Source organism: Phyllostomus discolor, chromosome 7 (genome assembly GCF_004126475.2).
Source record: "Phyllostomus discolor isolate MPI-MPIP mPhyDis1 chromosome 7, mPhyDis1.pri.v3, whole genome shotgun sequence".
Lineage (NCBI taxonomy): Eukaryota > Metazoa > Chordata > Mammalia > Chiroptera > Phyllostomidae > Phyllostomus > Phyllostomus discolor.
In genome coordinates this window covers 41,771,682-41,799,542 of record NC_040909.2, presented here as the reverse complement: position 1 = coordinate 41,799,542, position 27,861 = coordinate 41,771,682, and the positions used below count along the sequence as shown (strand labels likewise).

Sequence of the window (27,861 nt, the reverse complement as noted above, 5' to 3'; positions counted from 1 at the left end):
TGGTACTTGGGCCTGGGGCCAACGCCAGAAAGTCTTAATGATTGGTCCCTGACATCCCGGCCAAGGGCGCTAGTCCAGAGACCTGTGTTACAGTGTGGACACCACTCATTTGTAAAACTTCTCTGTCTATGAAGAGCTTTGGTCCTTTTCATGTAATGAGCTGATTTGGGCTAAAAGCCAACTTCAGAGTGATAATGATCCCTTTTTATGGCTAGGGTAGCTGAGGTTCTATGAGATGCAGCTTAGCCCAAATCTAGCCACTGAGCAAGAGGGTAGACTTCAGATCCCAGACTTATGCCTCTACCAGTGTTAAGACAGTAGCCATCTATAGCGATTTACATTAAAATTATTCAAAGTAAATAAGGCTTAAAATTAACTTCCTCAGTCCCACTAGCAACATTTCAGGTGGTACATGTGTGAAATATTTCCATCATCGCAGAAAGCTCTGTTGGACAGTGCTAGATTTATTGGTGAAACCACAGAGTCAAAACAGGTGTTTGAATCCTAACTCATAAGTTTAGCAAATTCTGTGCCTCAGTTTCTTAATTTATAAAGTGGAGATAATGAATGTAAATAATAATAGCCCCTGCTATACAGGTACTAAATAAACAATAGCTGATCTTTCTACCAGGCCACTGTCCCAAGCTGATAATTCCATTGTGCTGGACATGGGGGTTACATTATCCCTGTCTTGGAGAGATAGGACTAGTGAAAGAGCCAGGTGTATAAGTATGTATGCTGAAGTATTTCATACTAATGTAAGTCTTGGGAGCCCACAGGGCATGTATGAAAGGGTGCTAGGAAAAGTTTCAGAAGGGTTAGCCTTTGAGCTGTGCTTTCAAAAGAGTTTCTTCCAGGTGTCCAAAGGATCTCTTGAAGTGGAAGACAGGTCATGTTAAAGGGGGGAGGGGCTGGGCAGGGGGCAACTTGGATAGCTATCATCCCCTTTATGACAGCTCTGTGACCTCCCAGTCCTGCCTTGCAGAGTGAGGTGTGCCCTCTGGGGTACATGGCTGTGTCTGGCTTTGCAGGGAGTGTTAAAGGTTCTCACGGCGAAGTTGGTGTCCACCATAGGGCAGCTGCTCACTTAACCCTCAGAGGATAGCCCTGTTTGGGTGAGCCAGCCAAAACTTGACATGGATCCATCTTTCAGGACCTGGAACCCCTGGAACCCAATTTGCTGCTTGATAAGAGACTGGATGGTTTCCGTTCAGCCCAGTTGCCAGCCCAATGGTGTGGGGTGGGGGGTTGGGAGTGGTGTTCTGAATGGTCGGGGTTGGCTAGACAGGTGGAGGACTCACCGTCGATTGGGCAGATCTAGCCAATGACAACACAAAGTGGGTGTTTTAGAGCAGGATATTCTCTTTCCTGGACTCGGCTTAAATGGGCACTGCTAGAGTTTGCCTTTCAAACTGCCCATATTTCCACGACCAGTAGACAACCCTTCCGAACCATCACGTGGGCTTATGTTTAAATGTTTAAGAGTGGGGCCTTGGAGTCAGACCCCGGTTCCAGTTCTGGCCCTAAGGTGTTATGACACAAATTATTTAACATCTTGGAGGCTCATTTATTTCACCTGTGGTTTTTTGAGGATACCACTTTGCCACTACCTCCAAAAAGTTTCCTTAGTTTTGCCTTGAGGGCTGTATGTAACTTCAGTTACATTTTTCCTGCAGTTGACTCAAAACGATCTGTTTTTCTATTTCCAGGTTATTGTGGAGTGGGGGTGGGGAGGAGTGTACGCTGCCTTGACCACTGTTTCCCCCATATACCGTCTTTCCATCTGTCCCCAGGGACCTGCACATGCCATCCCGCCTCATCAGGCTCCAGCCACACTGGCTGCCTTTAGTTCCCCAGAAAGGTTCTTACCCTCCTCGGCTGTTGCTGAGGCTTGCCTCTCTCTGGAATGCTACTCCCCCCCTCTTCCTTAGCTAACTCCTGACCTCCTTTGCATTCTATAAGGCTTTGGATTAAATGTCACCTCTTCAGAGGACATTCTTGACTGCCTTATCCAAAATATGCCCCCTTCCTGGTTGCACTTATCAGGCTTAAAGCTGTTTTATACTTTCGTTGCTTACTTTTTGTTTCCTCCGCATTGGGCTGTGAACTCCATGAGGTCAGGGAGCGACCTAGCGCATTGCATAGCACGTGGTCCTCTATAAATACTGTGGAATTGGAAGTGCTGGCTGAGGAACCATGGCACTGATAGTAACTGGTAGCCTCGTGATGTGCGCTTCCACCATCAGTGCTATGCTCATCAAGAGTCTGAGGCAGGTGAGACTCAGGATTTGCCTGCTTGAGAGATCCTCAGAACCAGCCGGCCCTCCTGAGGGTGACGAGAAGAGGTTTCCAAGGTGACAGTAAACAGGGGGCGGAGCCTCGGAATGTAGGGCTTCAGCAGGGCCCACCACGGAGAGGAGGCGCGCATGCAGGGTCCCCGCTCAGTGCTGCTCCTGAGCGCAGGGGAGCCGAGGGTCTCACACCAAGGCTCTACCGCCTGGTGCAGTCAGGAGGGTGGCCCCGTATGCAGCTGGCAGAGGAAGCCGCAGCCGCCCGAGCCATGCACCAGTTCCACAGTCCCATGGCCCTGGGCACGCCACTCGATGTTGAGGCCCCCTGAGACGCAGCCGTGGCCGAGGCCCGCCTCCATTTGGCCCAGTGAGGCTTGCGCAGGCTGCGAACACCCGGCCCGCAGCCCCGCCTTAGCGCACAGCCCATGCCACGCCTTCGAGTCGCTCACCCACTGCACTCGCGCCCTGGGCGCTACAGATCTACGTCCCCTCGGGCCCTCGTACACCCGGGTCCTTGATGATGCCCGGCTGCAGGACGGTGAGGCCCTGTGCTGTAGGCCCATCCTGGCCTGAGGCGGTAGCAGCGAGGACGGGAAGATTTGGGGTGGAGGGAATGGACGCCGGGAGAGTGATAGAGGGTGGGCATCTAGATGAAGGGTAGAAAAAGAAAAGGAGCGTGGGCATTGGGGCTAGGAGAGACGCTAGGCTGAGCCCTCGCTACACATCTTTCTGCAGGTTCCCTTGTACTCTGGCCAGGATTGTCCAAGGCGTCTCATCACATGGGCCGGCTGAGAAAAGCCAAGATCTATGTAGAGAAAGCTGTCAAGGTCGGAGGGGACTGTGGGGGTCGCGTTCTAGAATGGCTCAGCCCGTCTCCCTGAATGACTTTATTCCATCCTTAAAAAAGCAAACAAAAACCCTTGATCCCACACCCGTCTGTAAATACCTCCCTATGTTTGATACCCCTCACTTAGCAGACTCGTCTGCTTCTCTACCTGGGATCTGCTGTTAGCTCCCACTACTCTTCTGTGCCCTTCCCCACTTCCTTCAGGAGCCACTCTAGACGAGTCACTAGGGACTTCCCCTTGGCCCCTTTTCTGTCCTAATCTTTGTTGTGCGCTCCGTCATTCTGCACCGCCCTCCCACACACCCTTTTCTCTTGGCTGTCTGCTCATTCCAAGTTTTCCTTTCTCCCTCCCTGGCTACTGCTTTTCAGTTGTCTTTGAAGGTGCCTGGGCCTTTAGTGGTTCCCTGGATCCCTCCCCACACTTGTCTCCTTGGCTGTGAGTCCATACAATGTGCTGTGCCCCCCACTTGCCCTTTCCTGCCCAGCCTGTGCTCTAACTCCACACCCAGCAGATCCAGCACCTACTTGACATCTCTATCTAGAGAACTTAAAGGCATTTCCATGTCCCACACCGTATTCTTGATTTTCCTGCCTAAACCAGTCCTCACTAGTCTCTGGTTCTCCCCATCTCCTAGTTGCTCAAGTCAGAGATCTGATCTTTCTGTTCACTTACCCGCACATCTACTCCCATCGGCAAAACCAATCATCTCTATTTCTAGAACAAGTCTCAACTCTATTACTTCCTTCCCTTCCCCACTGTAGCCACCTTCATTCTAGCTATTGTGATTTCTCTCCTACACAATCCACAGCAGCCTTCTAGCTGGCATCCCTACTTCCATCCTTGTCTCTTCCATCTAGTCTCCATACAGCAGCAAGCCAAACTTACAGAGCCTCCAGCCATGGCACTCCCTCCCTTCGCCTTTAGTGCTTCACACCGCTGTTCTAAAATTCAAGACCATTTCCAAGGCCTGCAGGGCCTTCCACAGTCTAGCTATGACCTGCCTCCTTAGGAGCGCCCCCCTCATTTCCATCCTCACCCTGGCCTTCTTCCAGTTCCTTCAGACCTCTCTTCAGCCTCAAGATCTTTGCTCATGCTTTGCCCTTTGCCTCATCTGCCATTTTCCCAGCTCTGTAAAATTTATGGCTCCTTCTCCACCTTCCCTGTGTACGTATTTCTAGTTTCTCTGGATCCCCATTAAGTATTCGCTTTTTGGACCCAGACAGCTTGGATTTAAATCCCTGCTTTTTCACTTAACCACTGTGTGGCCAAACTACTCACCCTCTCTATATCTCTGTTTCATAACAAGTTAAGTGGGGATAATAGCATCTATTAAAAATACATGTTATTTTTAGTAATATATATAAATGTTTAGCACATAGTAGGTGTTCAATAAGTATTAGCTACTACCATTATAATTTTGGCTATGCATATTTATTTATCTACTTGTTTATAATCTGTCTCCCCTACTAGAATATAAAGATTTCCTGAAGGTAGAGCCCATAACTGTCTGGTTCACCATCCCCTATGTCTGGCACTTAGGTGGTACTTACTGAACAAGTACCTTTCTTTCACCTTACAGCAGAAGAAGATCTTTATGATCCAAGGTCACTACCCAGTAATCCGGTGCCTCTTGCGCCACAGGGGCTGGGTGGAGAAGAAGATGGTCCGGTCCTCGGGCACCACCCTGTTGTCCCCTCAGAAGGATCTGGACAGCTCAGTAATGGATGATAGCAACACCACTGAGGATGGTGAGCGGTTCCTTCCATTTCACCAGCTCTCTCTCCCGAGTCCCTTTTCTTTGGCTCCCACTGACCCAGGGTTGAGACTTTGGTACGGGGCAGGGGCAGGGGCCTCACCAGGCCTGGACTCTGCATTTGCAGAAGATGAAGATGAGGACGAGGCGTTCCAGACACCACAACTGTTTGACTTCGATGACACACAGGAATTTGATGACCCAGATGGGACACACGCTCTGATGGTGAGGGCCCAAAGGACTGGCAGGGACCTGCTTAGTTGGAGGGAGGGCACTGGAGTCCAGCTGGATGACCCCAGACAAGTTTTTTCCTTCTCTGAGCCTCAGTTTCCCCATCTGCGGTAAAAACTGCTTCTCTAAAGCCTGGATGGGCTAGCAGAGTGGTGAGAGACACAGTGGGGCTCTGACAAGGCTGACCTGGGACCAGAACTTGGCTAGGCTGTATCAGAAACTGGCATAGACTCCAAGCCTGGGAATTCCCCCTTCCAAATAAACCCCCAGAGTTCATCTCCTCCCTCTGCCCTTGGCAAGTGAAGGCTGGGAGAAAGGGCTTAAAAAGCTCTGAAAGAGGCTGATATGATGGTGTGGAGGACATGCATGTTGAGGTGTCCTCACATGTGGCTTCGAGTCTTGCCGCCACCACTTACTAAGTTGAACTGTACCAAATTGCTGTTCTTGTATGTCAGGAAAGGTTGAGCAAGGGCAGTTTCATATGGCTCAACCTTGTCAGCCTTGGACAAGTCACCCTCCCTGTGCCTCAGTTCCCTCATTTGTGAAATGGGGACAACAATAGCACCTACCTCACAGGGGCTGCTGAGGATTAAATAAATTGACATGGAAAGTGCTTAGAACATGGTCTAGCACATGGTGTTATTGCTTATTAATAATCGTACCTCCCAGAGTTGTAGGAAAAAGAGAGAGACATAGAGCCTTTGTCACATGCTATGTGCCCATCAGCTTGGAGTCACTGTCCTGCCACTGAGCAAGTCACGGATGGCCATGGGCCAGAATGAGGTGGCTTAGTCACTGCCTAGGAGCTTAGTCACTGCCTAGGAGCACTTGGCCACAAGAGGCTGCAAGCCTGCCTGCTCACTGCTCACCAAGTATGTGCCCTGGAGGAAGAACTGTCCTTTTTTATTTTACACAAAGGTGATGTGTGGGCTAGAGGCCATCTTGGAAGCATCCTCTCCTTTCATTCATGCACCCTGCTCAGCAGGGCAGGAAGAAGCCTCTTCCAGCCTTGTGCTACCCACACCAGACTCCCCTGTCTCCTCTCCCCAGTCCCGCATGGTTCGGAATGAGATCCCCTACTTCATCTGGACCACTCGGCGGGATGTGCTGGACTGTCGCTTCCTCTCTAAGGATCAAATGATAAACCACTATGCCCGGGCTGGCTCCTTTACCACAAAGGTGGGCTCCCCAGGGAAGAGGGCATGGCAGCTTCCAACCCCCCAGCCCTTGGGCCAACAACCCAGTTCCCTGTTCTCCTTGGCATTAAGAGAAAGTTCTCCGGAGGGGTTTAGTATGTAACTCAGTGGGATTTGGAATTAGACAGTCCTGGGTTCAACTCCAACCCCTATAGCATGTCTGGCACATATAGACATTGACTAAAATAGACTCCAGGATCCAAACAGGATCTGGAGCCAGAACAAACACCAAGTTCAATGACTGACCGAGCAAGAAGGCCCTCACCTCCTAAGCAGAGGATATCTGGCTGATGGATCCGTTCTGTCTTACTAAGGTGTAGTAAACTAAGGTGTTAATAAGATAAGGTTTATTAACAAGTGATTTCACCTCTCTGGGCCTCAGTTTCCTCATCTTTAAATGAGAATAACAGTAAAACTATCTTCTAGGATTGTGGCAAGAATGAGGTATTTATAATTGGGACCTGCTAGTATATTTTTTGGTGTGGACTGGGAAGGATTCCTAGAGGAAGCAGATCTTTAAGAATGTGACAGTTTGGATATGAGGGATGTGGGGCCTTCTCAGCAGGGACTGAGTGGGTGAACATCTGGAGGTGGATGTGAGTGAGTCAGGCCAAGCAAGGGCTCAGAGTCTCTGAGAATGTCCAGGCAGAGTCTCCCAGAGCTGTCTGGGCTGGTGCTAAGGGTGGGGAGCCCCTGGAAGATTCTCTGGGAAAGTCCCACCCTGACCCTTCAGTGGCTAACTCCATAGGTGGGTCTATGTCTCAATCTCCGGAACTTGCCGTGGTTTGACGAGGCTGATGCTGACTCCTTCTTTCCACGCTGCTACCGCCTGGGGGCTGAGGATGACAAAAAGGCCTTCATAGGTAAGGAGATGCCCATTCCCATGCCTGGAGTCCTCTGGCTGCAGGATGAAGGCTTCTCTCCTCATGCACTTACTTGTCAACCCTAGCAGAATTCCTTCTCCATCCCTAATCCTTATCTTTCCCTAGTGTGCCTCTCTTAATGAACCTCCTAGCTTCGCCAGCCCAGACCTCCAGAAGATCTTAGGTAGTTTAACTTGTATTCTAGAGCAGGTTCTAAAAGTTGGTCAATGGGCTGATCTTGGATTCCAGACCTGTGTCGAATTCCATTGGCTAGACTGGGTCTCTGATCCAGAAAAGGTCTAGACTTTGGGCTCCTGAAGCAGAATAGTTTCCAACTCTAGAACATGTTCTAAATTCTAGTCAGAATTTGGATCCAGAGTAGATGCTAGGTTTAAATTAGTCTCCAAATCTAAAATAGGTTTTGGGTCAAGGTTTGGTTCTGAGGCTAGAAGTCCATCAGGAATAGAAGAAAGAAATCAGACAACAGGTTTAGGTGAGATTCTAAAGGCAGACTATGAGCCAAGTCAAGTCAGATTCTGGGTCTGGTTCTATGTTTGAAACAGGAGCCAGGTTCTAACCCAGGTTCTAGAATTAGAAGGTAGTCAGGTTCTGGATCCAAAGCAGGGCAGGTCATGATCAGGTTCTAGAAACAGAACATGCCTGGAGCCTAGGGGCTGAGCAGAGTATCCCCTGCTCCTGGAGCAGAGGACTTCTGGTTGACAGCTGCCCGCAACGTTCTGAAGCTGGTGGCAAAGTCCGAATGGAAGTCATATTCTATCCAGGCAGAAGAGGAAGAGGCCCCACGTAAGTACTATGTGGTTCCCTCCATTCCCTCATCCATTTGTTCTCCCACACATCCACCCATCTATTTATTATTCATCCACACATCTATTTATTTTCCACATCTGCCTATTCACCATCCCTTCCCACCCACCCACCTATGTACATCTACCCACCCCTCTGTTCTTCCATTCATCTACTCATCTGTCCATCTACCTACCCACTCACCCACACACTCACTGATCTCACATTCATCTACCCATCCATCCACTCATTTCCCCACCTATCCCCACACTGTTGATCTACTCATTCATCTACTTTCCCTCAGCAACACACTTTCTATTCATCCCTCCACTCCGCCACCTTTCTGCCTAGCCTTCCACAGACCCATGTACCCATCTATCCACCTGCCTTTCCATCCTTCTCTCCATCACCTGTCTATGCTCCAGTCTATCCACTCATCCATTCTTTTGTCCCAACCACCTACCCACCTATCTTCCTATCCATTTGTTAATTGATCCACTTCCTTATTCAGCCCTTCCATGGGCCTGGAATGTGGCCAAGCTCTCTAGTGAGGACAGACTAAGTCCTGTCTGTGGGGAGCTCAGGTCTCTGCAGGAGAGGAAGCAGTGAAACTGTATAGTTTCATGTGGTCTGAGGGCTCCTTGTGCCCAAGGAGGCACAGAGGTCTCCACATTCCATGTTGGCCCAATCCATTGCTTGCCCTTTCCCTTTCTGGACTTAGCTCCTACCTCAAAGCCCCCATACTGTAATCCAGGGGTCTATTAGCCAGGGATTCAGGGCCATAAGGGGCAGCTCTACTGGGAGGTGGGAAATCCCTCTTTCTTCCACAGGGAGACCTCCCCATTGCTTCTCCCTGGGTGTGCTAGGATCAGGGGCACAAGGGCCTCAGGTGTGTGAGAGGTCCCAGGATCAGAAAGGATGCAGGTGTGTCGGAGGATATAGGAGCTGAGAGGCTCTGGGGTGGACCCTCGAGTGATTGAGAAGTTTTGGGACAGTGGGGGCCAAGGATGAGCACTAGGGTCTCAGGTAAACTTAGAATAAAGTCTCAAGTAAGTGACAGGTCCCAGGGCAGTGAATGATGCAGGTGTGTGGTGGGTCTCAGGTGTATTTGGAAGAGTCCTTATTTAAGCAACAGGCCTTGGAGCTGTGTGTGTGCGGTGGCATGTCTCAGGTTACCTGTCAGATGGTGATACGCCCCTCCATGCCCCTGCAGAAGACCAGAAGCTCACGACACAGGAGCAAAAGCCGGAGAAGGTATCCCCAGAGTTTGTGGATGAGGCTCTGTGTGCCTGTGAGGAGCACCTTAACAACCTGGCCCACCTGGACATTGACAGGGACTTGGAGGCCCCGCTGTACCTCAGCCCTGAGGGCTGGTCCCTCTTCCTCCAGCGCTACTACCGAGTGGTCCAGTGAGTATCTCTGCAGCACTGCATGGAGCACAGGCAGATGCCCCCAGCTCTAGGGGGCTTCCATGTTCTGAGCCATGTTTGGTCAGGGACAAACCCTCTCTAGTGCAGCCCTGACCTCCTCCCTAAGCCTTTTGCTTTTGTTTGTCCTATTACTCTCCTGCCCAAGAACTACTGAGGGCTCCCATTGCCTTCACGATGTGGCGCAAACCTTCCTTCCTGGATCTCCACAAAGGTCATGGCTTGTGCTATCATGCAGACCTCAGTTAGAGTCCTAGATTTGCAACTTTCAAGCTTGATGATCTTGGAAATGTCACTAATCTTTTTTGAGCTTTACTTTTCTCAAATGCAAAATATATTTTTAAAAATTGTCTTGCTCAAAGGTAGGATTAGACATGGTAATTTGTACTATGTATTTGTAAGACTGAGGGACAGACTCAGTGTTCACTCACAAAATAAGAATCTGTTAAGTCAATCAATTTTATCCTAGAGACCAGTGTTTCCCAAAGTGTGCTAATAGGATGCTAGTTCTACAGGATGTAAATCAATTTTGTGGAGGAAAAAAAAGGGGGGGTGGGCTCTGTGGTCAATCATCTTTGGAAAACATCGGGTTAAACAAAGTTAGTAGTGGGTTTCCTTGGTGCAGGGCTTTTCAGAATGCATGGGTGGGACATACCCCGGAGAGAGAGAGAGTGGGCAATGTCGGAGGTCCTCAAATAAGGTGTTTTTATAAGGTTGATGAGATGCTGTTCTGGGAACTTTTGTTTATATCATTTAGCCCATGGTAAAATTGGTTTTGTTATACATAGTTTCACTTAACTGCAGAACCTATCAACAATGTTAAGTGAGTACCTAGTGTGTATCCTGTACCTAGGTGACCCTAGACCCCTCAGAATATCCTGACGGGTTGTGTTTTCAGGGCGCGTGTTGGGAAAGGTCCTTAAGCAGAGGAAAGGAGTGTCAATGAGACTGGTACTATTGCAGGGAGATTCCATTCAGCAGAGGCATGCAGGAGAGACTGAGGGAGAGGGCCCAGAAGGCAGAGCACTGTGTGCCAGGCTCCAGAAATGGCACGTAGACGCTGCTCTCAAGGGACACAAAACTCAGGTGGGGAGACTTGCAGCAAGCCAGGCAGGAGAGCTCAGGGCCTCACTGGGGTGGGTTAACAGGGAAGAATGGAACAGATTCAATGATTTATTTACAGGGAAGACTAAAGAGCTAATAATGAAATTTGAATGTGAAAAAACCCACATTATTGATAAATCATTCATTTGTATCTTTTTTTAAGTGTCAGAAAGTGAGAATGACCCTGTACTTTCCCCTTAGCTCCAAGAATATGTAAAGCCACCCTTCTTAAACTAAGAATTATCAAGACTGAGTTAGAATGTTATGTGAAAAGAATGTGAGTCCTATTTATTTCTGGGTATAGGCAAGTTCTAGAGGGCTGTAGGAACCTCTCAGAAGTCAGAATGTCATAAAATATTGCATCATATAACACATGTGTCAAGTTGTTCAGTTAGTGAGTTAGCATTCATTAATTCGTTTAATATTTATTGCCAAGCCCTGGCTGGCATAGCTCAGTGGATTGAGCACAGGCTGTAAACCAAAGCATTGCAGGTTCGGTTCCTAGTCAGGGCAGATGCCTGGGTTGTGGGCCACATCCCTGGGTTGCCTCTCATGTGGCCCCCAGTGGGGCCACACATTGATGTTTCTCTCTCTTTCTCCCTTCCTTCCCCTCTCTAAAAATAAATAATTAAATCTTTTCAAAATATATTTATTGCCATGTTTCTCAACTCCCCTCCCATACCCTTTACTCCCCTCAACCCCTTCCCCTCTGGTAACCCCCATGCTGTGTCTGTGTTTTCCCAACTTTTTAAAACAAATCCATGACTCAGCAGCCAGGCTTTTTATCAGGGCTGACTTTCCACAAGCACATGGGTTATTTTTTCTTTCTGTTAAACATAAAGTCATATTGTCATGCTGAACATACTTTTTCTAGTTACTACACGTGCCCCTGCCACCCCCATGTGAAACTTTTCTGGGCCAGATCACAGATTTACTGAGCACCTTCTTTGTGCTGTGGCCCACAGGACGGTTTCCAGCAAACCTTCTGGAAGTAGAAAGGTCAGGACTTAGGTGTGACTGAGAGGCCCTGCTGCACCCCTTCCACCCTGCTGTCCCTGTTCCTGGCGCTGCCCCAGTGGCTGCCTCCTTATCACAAGAGAGAGAAGTTCTCCGTGGCTGGAGACAGGAGGCTGAGATGTTAGAGGGAGGTGAGCCTCGAGTGGAGGCTTCCTTCCTATTCAGTCGGGAGAGAAGAAATAGGAGAGTTTGGATGAGGCAGCCATCTGGGCTGTTTTTTGTGGCTTGGTTTAATTCGGGACAGTTTGTGTCCTGTAGGGAACAGGGCCTCTCTTTGTCCGTGAACCCAGTCTGTACAGACGAGGTGCGGAGATAAACTCCTGCCAAAGTACTTGCTTACCCAACCATTCATTCATTTAGCAGACTTTTAGGGAGTGCCGAGTTAAGTGCCAGATACACTGCCTGGGGATGGGAATACAACAGAGAATAACAGCTGCAGAAGTGTTCCCGCTCTTACGGAGCTTACGTGCCAGGGAGGGGAGATAGACAGTAACTAAGTGTAGATGTCACGCGGTAGATGGTAGGAAGAGAAAAGAAATAAAGCAAGGAGATGTGTGATACAGATGTGCTTGAAAAGAATTAGACTAGGAAGGGATTCACGTAGCAAACAGTGCTAGGTCCAGGTTAGAAGGGGGATTAAACCTCCCAACACACCTGTAAGTGTAGGCAGGATGTAGTTTGTGTCTTGGTTCAGCTTTTAACTCAATTTGTGATATTGGACAAGTCTCTTAACTCTCCAAGCTTCAGTTTACACTGCTCTAAGATGGGACCAGTAATACCTTCTTGGCTGAGCTACAGGAAGGATTAGTGATAATATATGTAAAGTCCTTGACACAGAGCCTGGACGTAGTGGTGCCTCACCATTAGATGTGGTGTGATTAATTCTGCCAAAGGCAATTTTAAGGTACTGGAAAGTGAGGTGGCAGAAAGTGGAGTGTCGGAGTGGGTTGTGGCAGCCTGGGATGGTGCCCTGGGCAGATGGTGCCCCAGGGGACAGCTTGAGGGTGGGTATGGAGGTTTGGGAGACACCTATGTGGATCGGTAGGGAGGAAAGGGCATGACCAAGGCTGGTAGGACCATGGCCAGGGGGCTTGTATCTCCCTTTGCCTTGTCTACCAGGCGGTCCCCAGGCCCAGTCCTGCCCAAGACCCATCATCTCCCCACAGTGAGGGGGCAGAACTCATGCACCTCGATGCTCATGTCCAGCGCTGTGAGAACGTCCTGCAGCAGCTCCGGGCAGTGTTGCCCCAGATGGACATGGAAGGAGATCGCAACATCTGGATCGTGAAGCCAGGAGCCAAGTCCCGTGGCCGAGGTGGGTGTCAGCCCTGTGCCCTGCACCAGCACCTACAGCCTACGTCCTCAACTAGAGGCCAGGGCTGTCCATAGGGCAGGCTCAACCGGAGCCAAACTGCCTGGATTTGAATCCCAGCTCTGCTATCAATATGCTTTGTGACCTTGAGCAAGTTATATCACCTCTCTGAACCTCAGTTCCCTCATCTATGAGAAGTCATGTTACTTCCTACAGGGTGAGGGTGAGAAGAGGCAGTGTGTCTCAAACTCAGCATGGTGCCAGGCAGATTAATCTTCTCCTAAACCTTGGCTACTGTGATGATGCCAGCTTCTCCTCTCCTGTCCTCAGAGTTGGGTTGATATTTTAGGTAGGTCTGGTGATAGTCACGTGCAGGTGCTTGTCATCTAAGGCTCTTAGGTTTGACCAGTGTGTCCTGTGAGATATAGCATAGTGGTTAAGGGTATGGATACTGGGAGCCAGACTGTCTGGGTTCAAACCCAAGCTCTGCCTCCTACTATTTATAACACCTTGGGTAGGTTAGTTAACCTCTCATGCCTCATTTTCATCATTAGTAAAATGAAGTCAATAAATAAATACCTAGAAGATTAGATGAGTATGACATATGTTAAATATTTAGATTCTATCCTTTTACATAGTAACTGCTATATAAGTGCTATTATTTTTAGCAATTATTCTGGCTCCTCAGCCCAGTGTGAATGGAATCTGAACAGGAGAGCCCACAAGCCGGGTGGTGCCTTAGTCCAGCCTTTAAAAGCTGGTTAAGGAGTTCTGAGGAGTAGAAGACAGACTTTTGGCAGACGCCTCCCAATACTGCCCTTGGACGGTTCGTTCATGTGTAAGTGAAGCCATGACAGCTCCAGACACTGTGGGACACCTCTCAGGAATGTCACTTCAAAACTAACATCGTGGTCTTTCTTTTTCTACAATACCTTGGGAATAGTTTTGTTGGTTTTTTCCAACTATGAAAGTATGTGGTTATTATATTGTAAAAAAAGAAAGAAAGCAAAAGCCACCCTTGATTTCACTGAGATAACTACTGTTAACCTTTCATTGTGTTTCTTTCCACAATTTCTTCTATACATTTTGGGAGAGAGACTTATTTTAGTTTAGTTTAAACAAAGACATACTATTCTGCAGTCTCTTTTTGTAGTGTCCTTAATATCAATTAGTACTACTTTAGTACTACTTATTTATTCTTTGCATATTTCTTTGTCCTTAATAATAGATCTTGGAGATTACCTGATTTCAGCACATCTAAATCTGCCTTTTTTTCCTGTTTTTAGCTTATTTTTTAAAGTTTTTTAATTGTATTTTTTCCCATTACCATTCACCTCCCTTGTACTCTTCTCTGCTACCATAATCACCACACTGATGTCCATGTCCATGTGTTTTTAGCTTACTGTTATGGGTACTTCTAAAATGCACAAACTAGCAAGAATAACACAATGAATCTCCACAAACCTAACACCAAATTAAAAAATTTTCTCTCCATTTTTAGAAAAATTTAATTGAAATGTATATATACTATATCTCATTGACAAGGGTACATACTGTGAGTATACAAGTCAATGAAGTGTCACAGTTGTGGAAGCAGCACCCAGGTCATGAAATAAAACATTCCCTGCACCCTAGAAGGCCCTCACCCACATTTCCTTCTAGACTGTACCTCCCACAATGGTGATCCCTATTCTGATTTATAATACCATAGATTAGTGTTGCCTGTTTGTGAATTTTATGTAAAAGGATAGTATGTACTCTTACCTCATTCTCTTTTACAGCTGCATAAATCTAATCTTGTTTAGATATACTACCATGGACTCACCTAATCCTTTAAAAAAAACATTTAAAAAAATTCTTAGAGAGAGGGAAAGGGAGGGAGAAAGAAAGAGAAACTTTCAATGTGTGGTTGCCTCTTGCACCCACCCTATTGGGGACCCTGCCTGCAACTCAGGCATGTTCCCTGACTGAGAATTGAACCGGCGACCCTTTAGTTCACAGGCTGGCACTCAATCTACTGAGCCACATCAGTCAGGGCTTGCCTAATCCTTTTCTGATGGGTACTTACATGGCTGCCAGTTTTTTCCCTATTTATTTGTTTATTGATTGATTGCTCTTATAAATAATTCTAATGAACAGTCTGTGCAGGGATCTATGGCCTTTCCCTTTTTTTCCTTAGGATAAATTCTTAGAAATGAAATTGCTGGGTTGGTCAAAGGGCATGAACAGTCTCAATCCTTTTTACACCAGGCATCGTGTTTTTGGAAATCTTGGTGATCAGTCTGGCCATTTGAGAAAGGATCTGGCTTGGGAACCAGCAACAAATTATTCTGTGCCATTGGCAGGAGATTAGGCTGTTTTAGGGCCAAACAAGGAAGGAATGAGATTGATTTGTGAGTACATGTGTGTGATTTGCAGTGCGATTCTGATATTTATCAGCATTACAACGCCCTATGTCGTATAAGCATAGATGCTTAATGTCACTAGTTGTAAAACAGATAAAATATATAAGCTACCGTTTTCTGTCCAGGAAAAAGGCAAAAATAAATAACAGTGTTGGGTAGGATGCGGGTAAACAAAATCTCATTCGCTGTTGCTGGGAGTGCAGATCGGTGTAACATCTTTGGCAATATAAAATGGAAAAATGCACATACCTTGGAGCCAGCAAACCTACATGTAGAAATTTATTTTATGGGTGACTAATAATAATGGTATAAGTTCACATTTACACAGAAAGCCCACCATGTGCTAAGCACTATTCTAAATCTTTAACATGTTTAAATATATAGAATCCTATGAAACTGAGGCATGTATAGACTACCCCACAGCCTGGAAAGATATCCATAGGACCTGGAAGCCACAGTTGGCTGCCTCTGGGGAAGGAGACATATTCTTAATTATATGTCCTTTTGTATTGTCTCCTTTTTGTTTCTCATTTTATATTCTGTTGATAATATCGAAAAAACAAAGTCATGTACTCACATGGTTTTTTAAAAAATCCCAGTGCTGTTTAATTTTTATTCATGAATATATTCCTTTTCAATCAAATAAAACTGGTTAATTTTTAAAACCATTTTTAAGGTTTTATTCATTTATTTTTAGAGAGAGAGAGGAAGAGCAGGGGAGAGAGAGTGAGAGAACCATTGATACGTGAGAGAAACATCAATCAGATGCCTCTCACATGCCTCCAACCAGGGACCTGGCCCACGACCTAGGCATTGAGCCCTGACCAGGAATTGAACTGGCAACCTTTCAGTTTGCAGGCCAGCACTCAATCCACTGAGTCACACCAGCCAGGGTAAAATTGGTTAATTAAAAAAAAATTTAAATCCTTAGCAGATTTTCAACGTTCTCAAAGGCAATGAATGGCATTCTGATTGAGGCAGGCAGCCTAGCCCACTCAGCCCTATCATTTCTGTGGGGATAAGAGCTTATGGTGAGCTGTCCATAGTCCCCAGCCCTCTCCTAGCCTGAGCCTGCCCAGATCCCTGATTATCCCATTCCTTCCTTAGGCATCATGTGCATGGACCACCTGGAGGAGATGCTGAAACTGGTGGATGGCAACCCCATGATGATGAAGGAAGGCAAGTGGGTGGTACAGAAGTATATCGAGCGGCCCCTACTCATCTTTGGTACCAAGTTTGACCTGAGACAGTGGATCCTGGTGACCGACTGGAACCCACTTACTGTGTGGTTCTATCGAGACAGCTACATCCGCTTTTCCACACAGCCCTTCACCCTGAAGAACCTGGACAAGTGAGCCCCACCACTTACCTCCCATAAGCTCCCATTCTAGTTGGGGAGCTGGCAACGCGGGCAATTCCAGTGCACTGCTGGGCTCCAAACACAGACTCTGCAGGCAGGCAGGCCCGCCATCCATCTCACTACCTTCCACCTGTCAGATAATGACTGAGTGCGTACCCTGTGCCATTCTCTGTTCTAGGCACTTGGGATGCAGCAGTGAATAAAACAAAAGTCCAGCTCTGATGAGTTCACAGTCTTGCAGGGAGAAACAGACAAGCAATGAACCTAATAAGTAAAATCATCTAATAGGCTAAATGGTGACATTAAAAAAAAGAATGGAGAGCAGGGTAAAGGGGGTCAGGAGAAATTCTGTAGGACAGAGGCAAGTTGCATCACTAACTTGTGGGGTGAGGGAAAGCCTTGTTGAGTCCTGAGCTTAAACTCCACCTCTGCAGGTTTCGAGCTGTGTGACTTTTGTCAAATGAAAATCTACTTAACTTCAGCTTCCACATCTGAAGAATGGAAGCAGTGATAGGGGACTCATAGCTATCAACTGTCGAATCGAGTGCTTTGGTATGTGACAGGTGCTAAGCATATATCATGCATATTAGTCACTCACAAAAATCCAGTGAAGTGGGTACTGTACCTTCATTTTATAGCTGTGAAAGGAGCACTCAGATTAAATGACTTACCTAAGATCTCACAACTAGTCAGTGGTGAAGGCAGGACTTGAGCTCATGTCTTAGTGACTGTAGGGCCCATACTCTCACCCATCTTCCTACCTTCCAGGCACTGGGAGGGTTAACTGGACACTGAGCTCAAAGCACTTAGCACTGTGTTCCCCACAGTGAGTGCCCTCAGGAGAGATCCTGAGAGATAAGACTGGTTCTGGCCCTGGAAGAATGTTATGGGCCCCAGGCCTCTGTCCTTGTCCTCCCCAGCAGGACCCCATCTCAGGTTGAATGGTCCACAGTGGCCCAGGGCTGGGTCCAGGGTTTGCCTGCCCTCCCCAGGTTTGGGTGGGAGGGGCAAAGGGGCCCAGACCTCAGCTCTCTGCTCTCTGCCCCAGCTCGGTGCACCTGTGCAACAACTCCATCCAGAAGCACCTGGAGAATTCATGCCATCGGCACCCACTGCTGCCCTCAGACAACATGTGGTCGAGCCAGAAGTTCCAGGCCTACCTGCAGGACATGGGGGCCCCGAATGCTTGGTCCACTGTCATCGTGCCTGGCATGAAGGCTGCAGTGATCCATGCTTTGCAGACCTCCCAGGACACCGTGCAGTGTCGGAAGGCTAGCTTTGAACTCTATGGCGCTGACTTTGTGTTTGGTGAAGACTTCCAGCCCTGGCTGATCGAGATCAATGCCAGCCCCACCATGGCACCCTCCACATCTGTCACCACCCAGCTGTGTGCTGGTGTGCAAGCTGACACCCTGCGTGTGGTCATTGACTGGCGGCTGGACCGAAACTGTGACACCGGAGCCTTTGAGCTCATCTACAAGCAGGTGAGGTGGCTGGTCCCAGACAGAACCCCAGGGAGTCTTCCCCACTTCCAGGCTGCACCATAGTGAAGCACAGGCACTGCAGTCAGACAGACCCAGTTCAAGTCCTGGTCCTGCCTCAGTCACTCAGTTACAGCTCTTTCCTTATCTGTAAAATGAAGATGCCCCTACCATTTTTCTCATTGGGTTTGGGAGGATGAAATGAATTAATTTGTGTGGGTAATATTTCTAGAGTGGTGTATAGCATAGTATTCCTGAACCTCCTTGGGTTCAAAATCTCTGCTCAATAACTACAAGCTGTTTGACTTTGAACAACCTCCTAATCTCTAGGAGGGGAGGGGTCTCAGTTTGCTCATCTGGAAAGCACAAATGAAACTAGTGCCTGCCTCATAAGGTTGTGCCAATTAAATGAGTAGAAAGCACGTTAGAACAGTGTCTGGCACATATTAAATGCTACAGAGGTTCTAGCTATTGTTGTTATTAACTAATAAGGTTGCTAGGTGTTTCATGATAAATGGCATCACTGTAAAGTGCCTGGATAGATCAGTCAGTTAGTGGAAGCTACTGTTATTATTATTATTATTGTAGATACTCCCACCCAAAAAGGAGAGCCTGGGTGAGAAGTCCACAGGAATCATTGTTCCATAGAAATTCTGAAATCCAGTCTTAGCATATATTTCTAGTTTTGCTATTAGGATCCACTGTTACTTCCCAGGAGTTTTCCATGGCTCTTGCTTCCATCCATTGGGATCTCAGTTCGGCCCTGAATCATCCTTCCTTTCCTGTGGACATTCTCTATAGTTCTTAGTCTGTTACCCGCTCATAGAAATTTGGGGTACACAAGTCTCTTTCATTTCATATTGTACCTGTCCCTTCTAGTCCAGGTTGATATTTTTAAAAGCCCTATGTGTTTGGGTTTTTTAAAAGATTTTATTTATTTATTTTTAGAGAGGGAAGGGAGGGAGAAAGAAAGAGAAACATCAATGTGTGGTTGCTGGGGGCTGTGGCCTGCAACCCAAGCATATGCCCTGACTGGGAATCGAACCTGCGACACTTTGGTTCGCAGCTCACGCTCAATCCACTGAGCTACGCCAGCCAGGGCAGCCCTGTGTGTTTCTTCCATATCAACTTTATAGTCCAGTCTATCATACAAAAGCCATGTCTACAAATCTAAGAGCTTTTCTCTCTTCTGTGAGACTGCTGTAGCACAATAGCCCTCAAAACCATAAAAATCCTGCTGTAGGCAGACCCCTGGGTGAAACATAAGACCTACATGTATGCCCTTGGGATGCTTCAAAGATTTGTAGCAATTTTAATGGGTCCATCAGGCATGACTTAGATGCCTCTGGAATTTTGTTGTGGTTTTTAAAAACCAAGATGTAATTGACAAATATCATTATGTTAATTTCAGGTTTACAGTATAGTGATTGGATATCTGTGTACATGGTGAAATGATCACAACACTGAGTGCAGTTAACACCCTTCACCACATGTAGTTAACAAATTCTTTTTGTGGTGATGAGAGCTTTCAGGATCTACTGTCTTAGCAACTTTGCAATATTCAACACAGTATTATTAACTACAGTCACCAAGCTGTACATTACATCCCCCAGACTTATTTTATTACTGGAAGTTAAAACATTTTGACCACCTTCATACATTTCATTCACCCCTTAGCCTCCCATCTCTGGCAACAACTGATCTATCTGCTCTCTGTATGTATGAGTTCAATTGTTTTGTTTGATATTTTTTTAAGATTCTACATATAAGTGAGATCATATGATATTTGTCTTTCTCTGTCTGACTTATTTACTTAGTATAAGGCCCTCAAGTTCCATTCATGTTGTCGCAAATGGTAAGATTTCCTTCTTTTTATGATTGGATATTCTATTGGTGCACGTATATATACACATATATACACTACATTTCTACATTTTCAATATCCACTTATATGTCAATGGACACTAAAGTTGTTTCCATGTTTTGGTTTTGTAAATAATGCTGCCATGAACATGAGGGTGCATATATTTTTTTGGCTAGCGTTTTTGCTCCCTTTGAACAAATATTCATAAAAATGACATTTACTGGATCATGTGGTAGTCCTATTTTAATTTTTTGAGGAACCTACATACTGTTTTCTACAGTGACTGCACCAATTTATATTCCCACCAACAGTGCATAAGGGTTTCCTTTTGTCCACATCCTCATCAATACTTGTTTTTTTCATAACAATCAAAAAGACAGGTGTGAGCTGATGTCTCCTTGTGGTTTTAATTTGCATTTCCCTGATGATTAGTGATGTTGAGCACCTTTTCATGTACCTGTTGGCCCTCTGTAGGTCTTCTCTGGAAGAATGCCTGTTTAGCTCCTCGCCCCATTTCATAATCAGATTACTTGTGTATTTTTTGCTAATGAGTTGTATCAGTTCTTTATCTATACTGAATATTAACTTCCTACCAGATATATGATTTGCAAATATTCTCTCCCATTTGGTTGGCCTTTTCATTTGCTGTGCACAAGTTTTTTAGTTTGATGTAGTCCCACTTGTTTGTTTTTGTTTTTGTTTCCTTTGCTTTTGGTGTCAAATCCAAAAAATCATTGCCAAGACCAATGTCAAGGAGCATAGTATATGTTTTATTCTAAGAACTTTATCTTCTAGGAATTCTAGGTTTCAGGTCTTACGCTGAAGTCTTCAATCCATTTTGAGTTGATTTTTGTATATGGTGTAAGCTAGGGGTCTAGTTTCATTCTTTTGTCTGTGGTTGTCCCATTTTCCCAAAACCATTTATTGAAGAGACTGTCCTTTCCCCATTCTTGTACCTGTATGTTCTTGTACCTCCTTTGTAATAAATTAATTGTGTGGGGTTATTTCTGGGCTTTCCATTCTGTTCCATTGATCTCTATGTCTATTTTTATGCCAGTACCATGCTGTTTTGATTACTATAGCTTTGTAATACAGTTTGAAATCAGGAAGCATGATGTCTGCAACTTTGTTCTTCTTTTTTTGCCTTTTTATTTACTTTTTAATATATTTTATTGATTATGCTATTATAGTTGTCCCATTTTCCCCCTTCACTCCCCTCCACCCTGCCCACCCCCCCACCCACATTCCCCCCTTTAGTTCATGTCCATGTGTCATAAGTTCTTTAGCTTCTACATTTCCCATACTATTCTTGCCCTCCCCCTGTCTATTTTCTACCTGTTGTCTATGCTACTTATTCTCTATATGTTTCCCCCTCTCTCTCCCTCCCATTCCCCTGTTCATAACCTTCCATGTGATCTCCATTTCTGTGGTTCTGTTCCTGTTCTAGTTGTTTGCTTAGTTTGCTTTTGTTTTAGGTATGGTTGTTACTAACTGTGAGTTTGATGTATTTTTTTACTGTTCATATTTTTTATCTTCTTTTTCTTAGATAAGTCCCTTTAACATTTCATATAATAAGGGCTTGGTGATGATGAATTCCTTTAACTTGGCCTTATCTGAGAAGCACTTTATCTGTCCTTCCATTCTAAATGAAAGCTTTGCTGGATAGAGCAATCTGGGATGCAGGTCCTTGCCTTTCATGACTTGGAATACTTCTTTCCAGCCCCTTCTTGCCTGCAAGGTCTCTTTTGAGAAATCAGCTGACATTCTGATGGGAACTCCTTTGTAGGTAACTGTCCCCTTATTTCTTGCTGCTTCTAGAATTCTCTCTTTCATTTTTACCTTGGCTAATGTAATTATGATGTGCCTTGGCGTGTTCCTCCTTGGGTCCGACCTCTTTGGGACTCTCTGAGCTTCCTGGACTTCCTGGAAGTCTATTTCCTTTGCCAGATGGGAGAAGTTCTCCTTTATTATTTGTTCAAATAACTTTGCCACTTGTTGTTTTTCCTCTTCCCCTTCTGGTACCCCTATAATTCGGATGTTGGAACGTTTAAAGATGTCCTGGAGGTTCCTAAGCCTCTCCTCATTTTTTTGAATTCTTGTTTCTTCATTCTTTTTGTTTGGTTGTTCCTTTCTTCCTTCTGGTCCCTTCCATCGATTTGAAACCCAGTTTTCTTTCCATCATGATTGGTTCCCTGTGCATTTTCCTTCATTTCTCTTATCGTAGCCTGTATCTGTTCATCTAATTTATGACCAAATTCAATCAATTCTGTGAGCATCCTGATCTCCTGTGCTTTGAACTGTGCATCTGATAGGTTGGCTATCTCTCAGTCGCTTAAAAAAAACTGGCTCTGGGGCTTTTAATTCTGTTTGAGCCATCTTTTTTATTTTAATTTTTTTTCTTTGGTCTGGTCACACCTGTTATGTATGAGGGGCGGAGCCTTAGGTGTTCACCAGTGCGGGGCACCTCAGTCGCTGGGTTGTGACGTTGTATGTGGGGGCGGGGTCTGAGAGGGAACAATGGCATCTGCTCCACTCTAGGACTTCAGTCCCCTTTGCCGCTTCCCACAAGCAAATTGGGCCCTTCTGGTGCTGGCTCCCGGGCGGGTGGGCTTGTGTACTCTCTCGGACTCTGTGGGTTTCCCCAAGGAGCCTCCTGTGAGGCTGAGAGAATCTCCTGGCCTCAACTTCCACAGGTGTTTTCAATTGGTGCCTTCAGGCTTTGTTTCCCGGCGCTGGGTCCCTGGGTTGCACGGTCTGTGGCGCTGCCAGTTTTCGCTTAGTTTGTCTGCTCGTGAGTGTGTGGACAGCCAGCTGCTTTGTGCGCCTCACTGGGTCTGCTCGTTGCCTCCCATGCCCAGGGTCTGCCACTGGTCCATCAGCTGACCCAAGCATCTGGGGTCTGCCAACTGCCGTCTGGGCCCTGTGCGCCCAAGTCTGAGTCTGCCAGCCACCGCTTTTTCCTGCCGGGACCCCTCAACCCCTTTCCGTAGGCCTCCAACTCCGCCCCTCCTTACCGGTCTGGATGAATGGTAGTCAGACTTCCATTCGGTTCATTTCTTTCAGTTCTGGGTGTTTTTTGTTTCTAAATTCTTGTTGTCCTTAGTTTTGGTTGCGCGAGGAGGCACAGTGCGACTACCTATGCCTCCGTCTTGGCTGGAAGTCTGCAGCTTTGTTCTTTTTCAAGATTGCTTTGGCTCATTAGGTCTTTTGGTGTTCCATACAAATTTTAGGATTTTTTTTCTATTTCTGTGAAAAATGCCATTGGTATTTTGATAGGGATTGCACTGAATCTGTAGATTGCTTTGGGTAGTATCAATACTTTAACAATATTAATTATTTCAGTCCATGAACAGAAAATATCTTTCCATTTGTTTGCCTCTTCAATTTCTTTCATCACTTTACAGTATACAGGTCTTTAGTTAAAGTTATTCCTAGGTATTCTTTTTGATGCTCTTTAATTTCTTTTAATCTAGAACAGCCCCACTGCTTTTTTCTCCCTGGAGTCTGGATCTTTGGAAGGGATCAGGCTGATTGTTTTGTAGAACTGTCCCATATTCTGGATTTATCTGATTGTTTCCTTGGGGTGGTTTTGAACTGTTCTTCTGTTATCTGAATGTTCTGTAAACTAGAAGTTAGGTGAAAAAGCTTGATGAGGTTCAGCTTAACATTTTTGGCAAGACAACTTGAGAGGTGATGCTGGGTACCTCATACAGTGTCACAAGGCACGACACTGTCAGAGCGTCTCCCGATCAGTGGTGCTGACTGTGGAGTTAAGGTGGCGGCTACTAGATCTCTCCATTGTAAGCTGTGTCCTCCCCTTAGCAATGATCAGTTACTTTGGAAGGTGATACTTTGGCCCTGTGCAAATGACACATTTTCCTGTCATCCTTTTCACCTACTTGTTTTGATATCCAGTTTTAATTCTTGCCTTTTGTATCAGTTACAAAAAGGTAAGTTTCAGATTCTCTTTCCTTCTACATTTATTAGCTGAGATTCTTCTGTAAAGATGAGCTTTTCCTCATCAACTCGGCTTTCTGGGAGCTCTCATATCTGGATTTTTCACAAGCTCCAATGACCCTGTTTAGATAGATTCTAATCAGGATCCTTTGATGACACAGAAAATACCTCAAACTAGCTCTGGATTAAAGTTCTTAGCGAGACACAGGGGCCTCTCTGGGAACACAGCTGTAGGAAGTACCATTTGGCTTTATAAGAACTGAAATTCCACAGGAGCAATTTCTCTGCCTCCCTCTGCATATGTACTACTTCACCCCCCTCCACAGAATGCCTTCTTTCAAACTCTCAGTTTCTGTTTCCCTGTAACTTGGGTTCATGTGAGGCTCTGGGCAGGTTCTAACCCTTTTCCCTGTCTGGGTGTCATAACTCAGATTCTCTCTGTAGAGAATCCAGCTGCACTGAGGGAGATTTCCATCAGCAGTGGCCTGTGGAATAGAGCCACAAATGTTCCAGCGAGGGCAGCTGGGGGGGCGGGGGCAGGGGGTGGAGAGGTGCTAGTGGAGGCATGGCTGAGACTCCCACACTCCTCTGGGTTACTAATCCCAGGGCCAGTGACTCTCTCTAGGGACCGATTCAGGCCTCCAGGCCCAGACTCCTTAGAGGATAGAGGTAGGCTTCCCATTTCTCAGCCAAGAAATGTCTCCTGACTAGGTGCCCCAGAAACCAATTCCATGCATCTCTGCCCAGAGTCCTTCTGGGCATAGGATTCTAACAGCACTGTCTGAACAGGCCTTGTCTCCTCTTTTTCCCCATAGCCTGCTGTGGAGGTGCCCCAGTATGTGGGTATCCAGCTTCTAGTAGAGGGCTCCACCATCAAGAAGCCCTTGGCAATGTGTCACCGGCGGGCAGGGCTCCACACAGCGCTTCCTCACCTGCTGACCCAGCGAGACTCTGGGGAAGGCAAGGACTCGGGGATCTTTATCCACATGTCAGCTCCTAGGAAAGTTCCTGGGGACAGGAGCCTCGAGCACTCCAAGAAGCCAAACTTCACTGCCACCACATCAACCGCTCAAAAGGGGAAGAAAGGCAAGGCAAAAAGTTCTACAGTCCTGGTCCACTCCAGTATCCAGAAGTGGGACTCACCCAACGCAAGGATGGGCTGCATTTTCACCAAGACCTTTCTTAGTGGGGATAGGCAGTCCCACCCCTTGAATAGATTGCCATTGAGTCTGAAGAACCCCCAGGCCCTGGCTAAGACCATTCCTCCAAAACACCCCAGGACCCCAAGGCAATTTCTTCCTGCTCTTCAAGCTTCTCCTAACTACCTGAATTTTCCCACTACCCACAGCCCCACCAAAGAGCTACCAGTAACAAGTAAAAGTCACCACTTACAAAGTATTTTTTAAAAACACACAACCAAGTAAGTATTGTCCCTTCCCTTGCAAAGGAGTCATCCTGCAAGGCAGTTATTTCCAAGATGCCAGGACTCGGTCCCTGGTGGCTCTCTCCCCAGAGCCCAAGTTTTTCCTGCCACAGTGTTCTGCCTTTGCCTCCCTGCACAGTTGCCTCTGGAGGAAAAGAACTAACATTTATACAGCACTTAACAGCTTACACTGTTTTGCTATATAACCAGCTCCTTTAGTCCTCACAGCCTAATGAGGTAGGTGCTATTATCCCCATTTTTCAGCCAAGGGATCAGGAAGTTTAAGGAAGTTGTCCAAGGTTGCACATCTCAAAAGAGGCAGAGATGGGATGCAGACCCAGGTCTGTTGGACTCCAACTCGTGTGTCCTACCCATGGCCTCTGGAGGAAGAACTGGGAGGGCTCCATCTGCCTTTACATGCCCCAGCCTTCACATTCCCCCCACCTCTTGCCCTGCACACCCACCTTGAGGGGTAGCTTACTCAGCCTTGAGCACTCCCCCCCACCACCCCAGGCTTTCACAGCACCTCTTGCTCCCACAGCCCCTTACCACTTCCCCAGCCTCCACACCAAGGCCCAGCTGCCTTCTCTCCATGGGCTCCGACCTCAGGGGCCAGTCTTTGGACGGCAGCACAGCAAGCTGGTGGGCTCCAAGGCCCTGTTGACCACAGGCAAGGCCTTGATGATTCTACCTACCGCCAAGGTTTTGATTTCCTTCTCACCTAAACCTGAGCTCAAGTGGGCACCCACCATCCTGAAACCAAGAAAGGTGGGCCTCAAACTGACTCGCACCCAGGAGGGCAATGATGAGTGCTGGGGTCAGGGCTGGAGGGCACAGGCAGAGGGCAGCTCCTGGGCTGGCTGGAGCCTCAAGGGGAGGGCTTGTTTCCCTCAGAATTCCCTTCCTAGACAAATTCCTGATCATCTCTCCCCTTCTTCCCTCCTTTTATACCAAGGCTGCTGTTATTCCCAAGCACCTTTGTGGTCCCCATCCTGGAAGTGCCTTGTGGCCTTTACCCTCTGAAGTTAGAAATCTTCCTAGTACACATAGGAAGATCAAGGCCAAAAGCGAGTTCAAGGCCAAACTCTGTGACAGACTCAAGGCTGAAGCATGCCTCATGAAGACACTGAGCCTTCCAGGATCCCTGCCTCTAATCAATGCACACCAGGGGTTGGGGGGAATGCAGGATGTGAGGCTAGAGAAGCCCTTGCTTCAGGCCTCACTGCCCCCATTCTGGGTGCAGCACCAAATAAAAAGGAGCAAATAAAGTATTCTTGGCTTGGCTTCGTTTCTATCAGAGGGTGAACAGAGTGTGGCGTGGGGCTCTGTACCCCAAAATCTAGAGCAAGAGTTAGAGGCCATCAGGAACTCCTCCAGGAAGCAAGGCTCAGAATTCCCACACAGTGGCAGACATGGGACTTCCTGTTCAGGAAGGCTCTCTGATCTTTAGGTAGGGGGATAAGTCTTACTTTACAGAAGAGGCAACTGTCTGAATGAAGCAGCATGGCTTGCCCAAGATCACCGGGCAGTGGGCAGAAGTCTGGGATACACGGCCAAAGTGGCTGACCACCGGGAGTCCCCCAAATTCCTAAGACCGGAAGAGGAGCTGGGCTGACATCCGATGGGCACCAGGTTTACAACATGAGACATGAGGGAAGGGTGGACCTTGCCTGAACCCCAGCCCTTCTCCAGAGGGAGTGGGTCTGTCCCTTCCTCAGCAAGTGGAGACGGTCACCTGTAACGAAAATATCCAACAAACCATACCCACCTGAAAAGTAAGGTATTCCTTAGTTATTATGGGTTGAATGGTATACCCCTTTCCAAAGATGTCTGCCTAGAACCTGTTCATATGACTTTATTTGGCCAACGGGTCTTTGTAAATGTATCAAAACGTCTTGTAAAGCTATTGAGATGGGATCATCCTGGATTTTCCACATGGGCCTTAAATCCAATGACAAGGGTCCTTGGAAAGGAAGACAAACACAAGAAGGCCATGTGCAGATAGAGGCCAAAATTGGTGTGATGGAGACACAAGCCAAGGAACACTCGGAGCCACCAAAGGCTGAGAGGCCAGGAAGGGCTCTCCCCTGGGGCCTTCGAGAGCACAGCCTTGTCAATACCTTGACACAGACTTCCAGCCTCCAGAACCACGAGATTTAACTGTTGTTTTAAGTCACTTAGGTTGTGGTAACTTGCTATGGCAGCCACAGGAAATATACTAGGCACATGAAGCTACATATACTCTGACCCAGAAACTCTTGCGTAACAACCAGGAAATACAAGCAGGTTCACAGCAGCAGTGCTGTAAGAGGTGAGAAACCTAACTGTCCAGTAACAGAATGGATACACTGATGTATTCCAGCACTGGGGTTCAAATTCCATGCCATACAACACATGCATTTCTCAGTGTGGAGTGAGAACACATCACAAAAGAATATATACAGCATAATTCCACTTACAGAAACTTGAGGAAGAGGCATAATGAGATATATCACGTAAAGATGCATACATATGTGGTAAGACTT

The 27,861-nt window shown here is 46.8% G+C and overlaps 1 protein-coding gene across 1 annotated transcript; it reads left to right on the top strand.

The window, feature by feature from the left end:
- The first annotated feature begins 77 nt into the window (after positions 1-77).
- On the top strand, positions 78-27,773 carry LOC114501466 (tubulin monoglycylase TTLL3-like). Its single transcript, XM_028518011.2, is given in 15 exon segments — positions 78-2,829; positions 3,027-3,118; positions 4,719-4,887; positions 5,020-5,117; positions 7,068-7,182; positions 7,888-7,986; positions 9,200-9,395; positions 12,701-12,849; positions 16,359-16,602; positions 17,660-18,095; positions 24,729-24,873; positions 25,878-26,105; positions 26,285-26,421; positions 26,424-26,553; positions 26,556-27,773. Coding segments are annotated over 15 exon segments (2,727 nt in total). The 5' UTR covers positions 78-2,426; the 3' UTR covers positions 26,642-27,773.
- Positions 27,774-27,861: the final 88 nt, after the last annotated feature.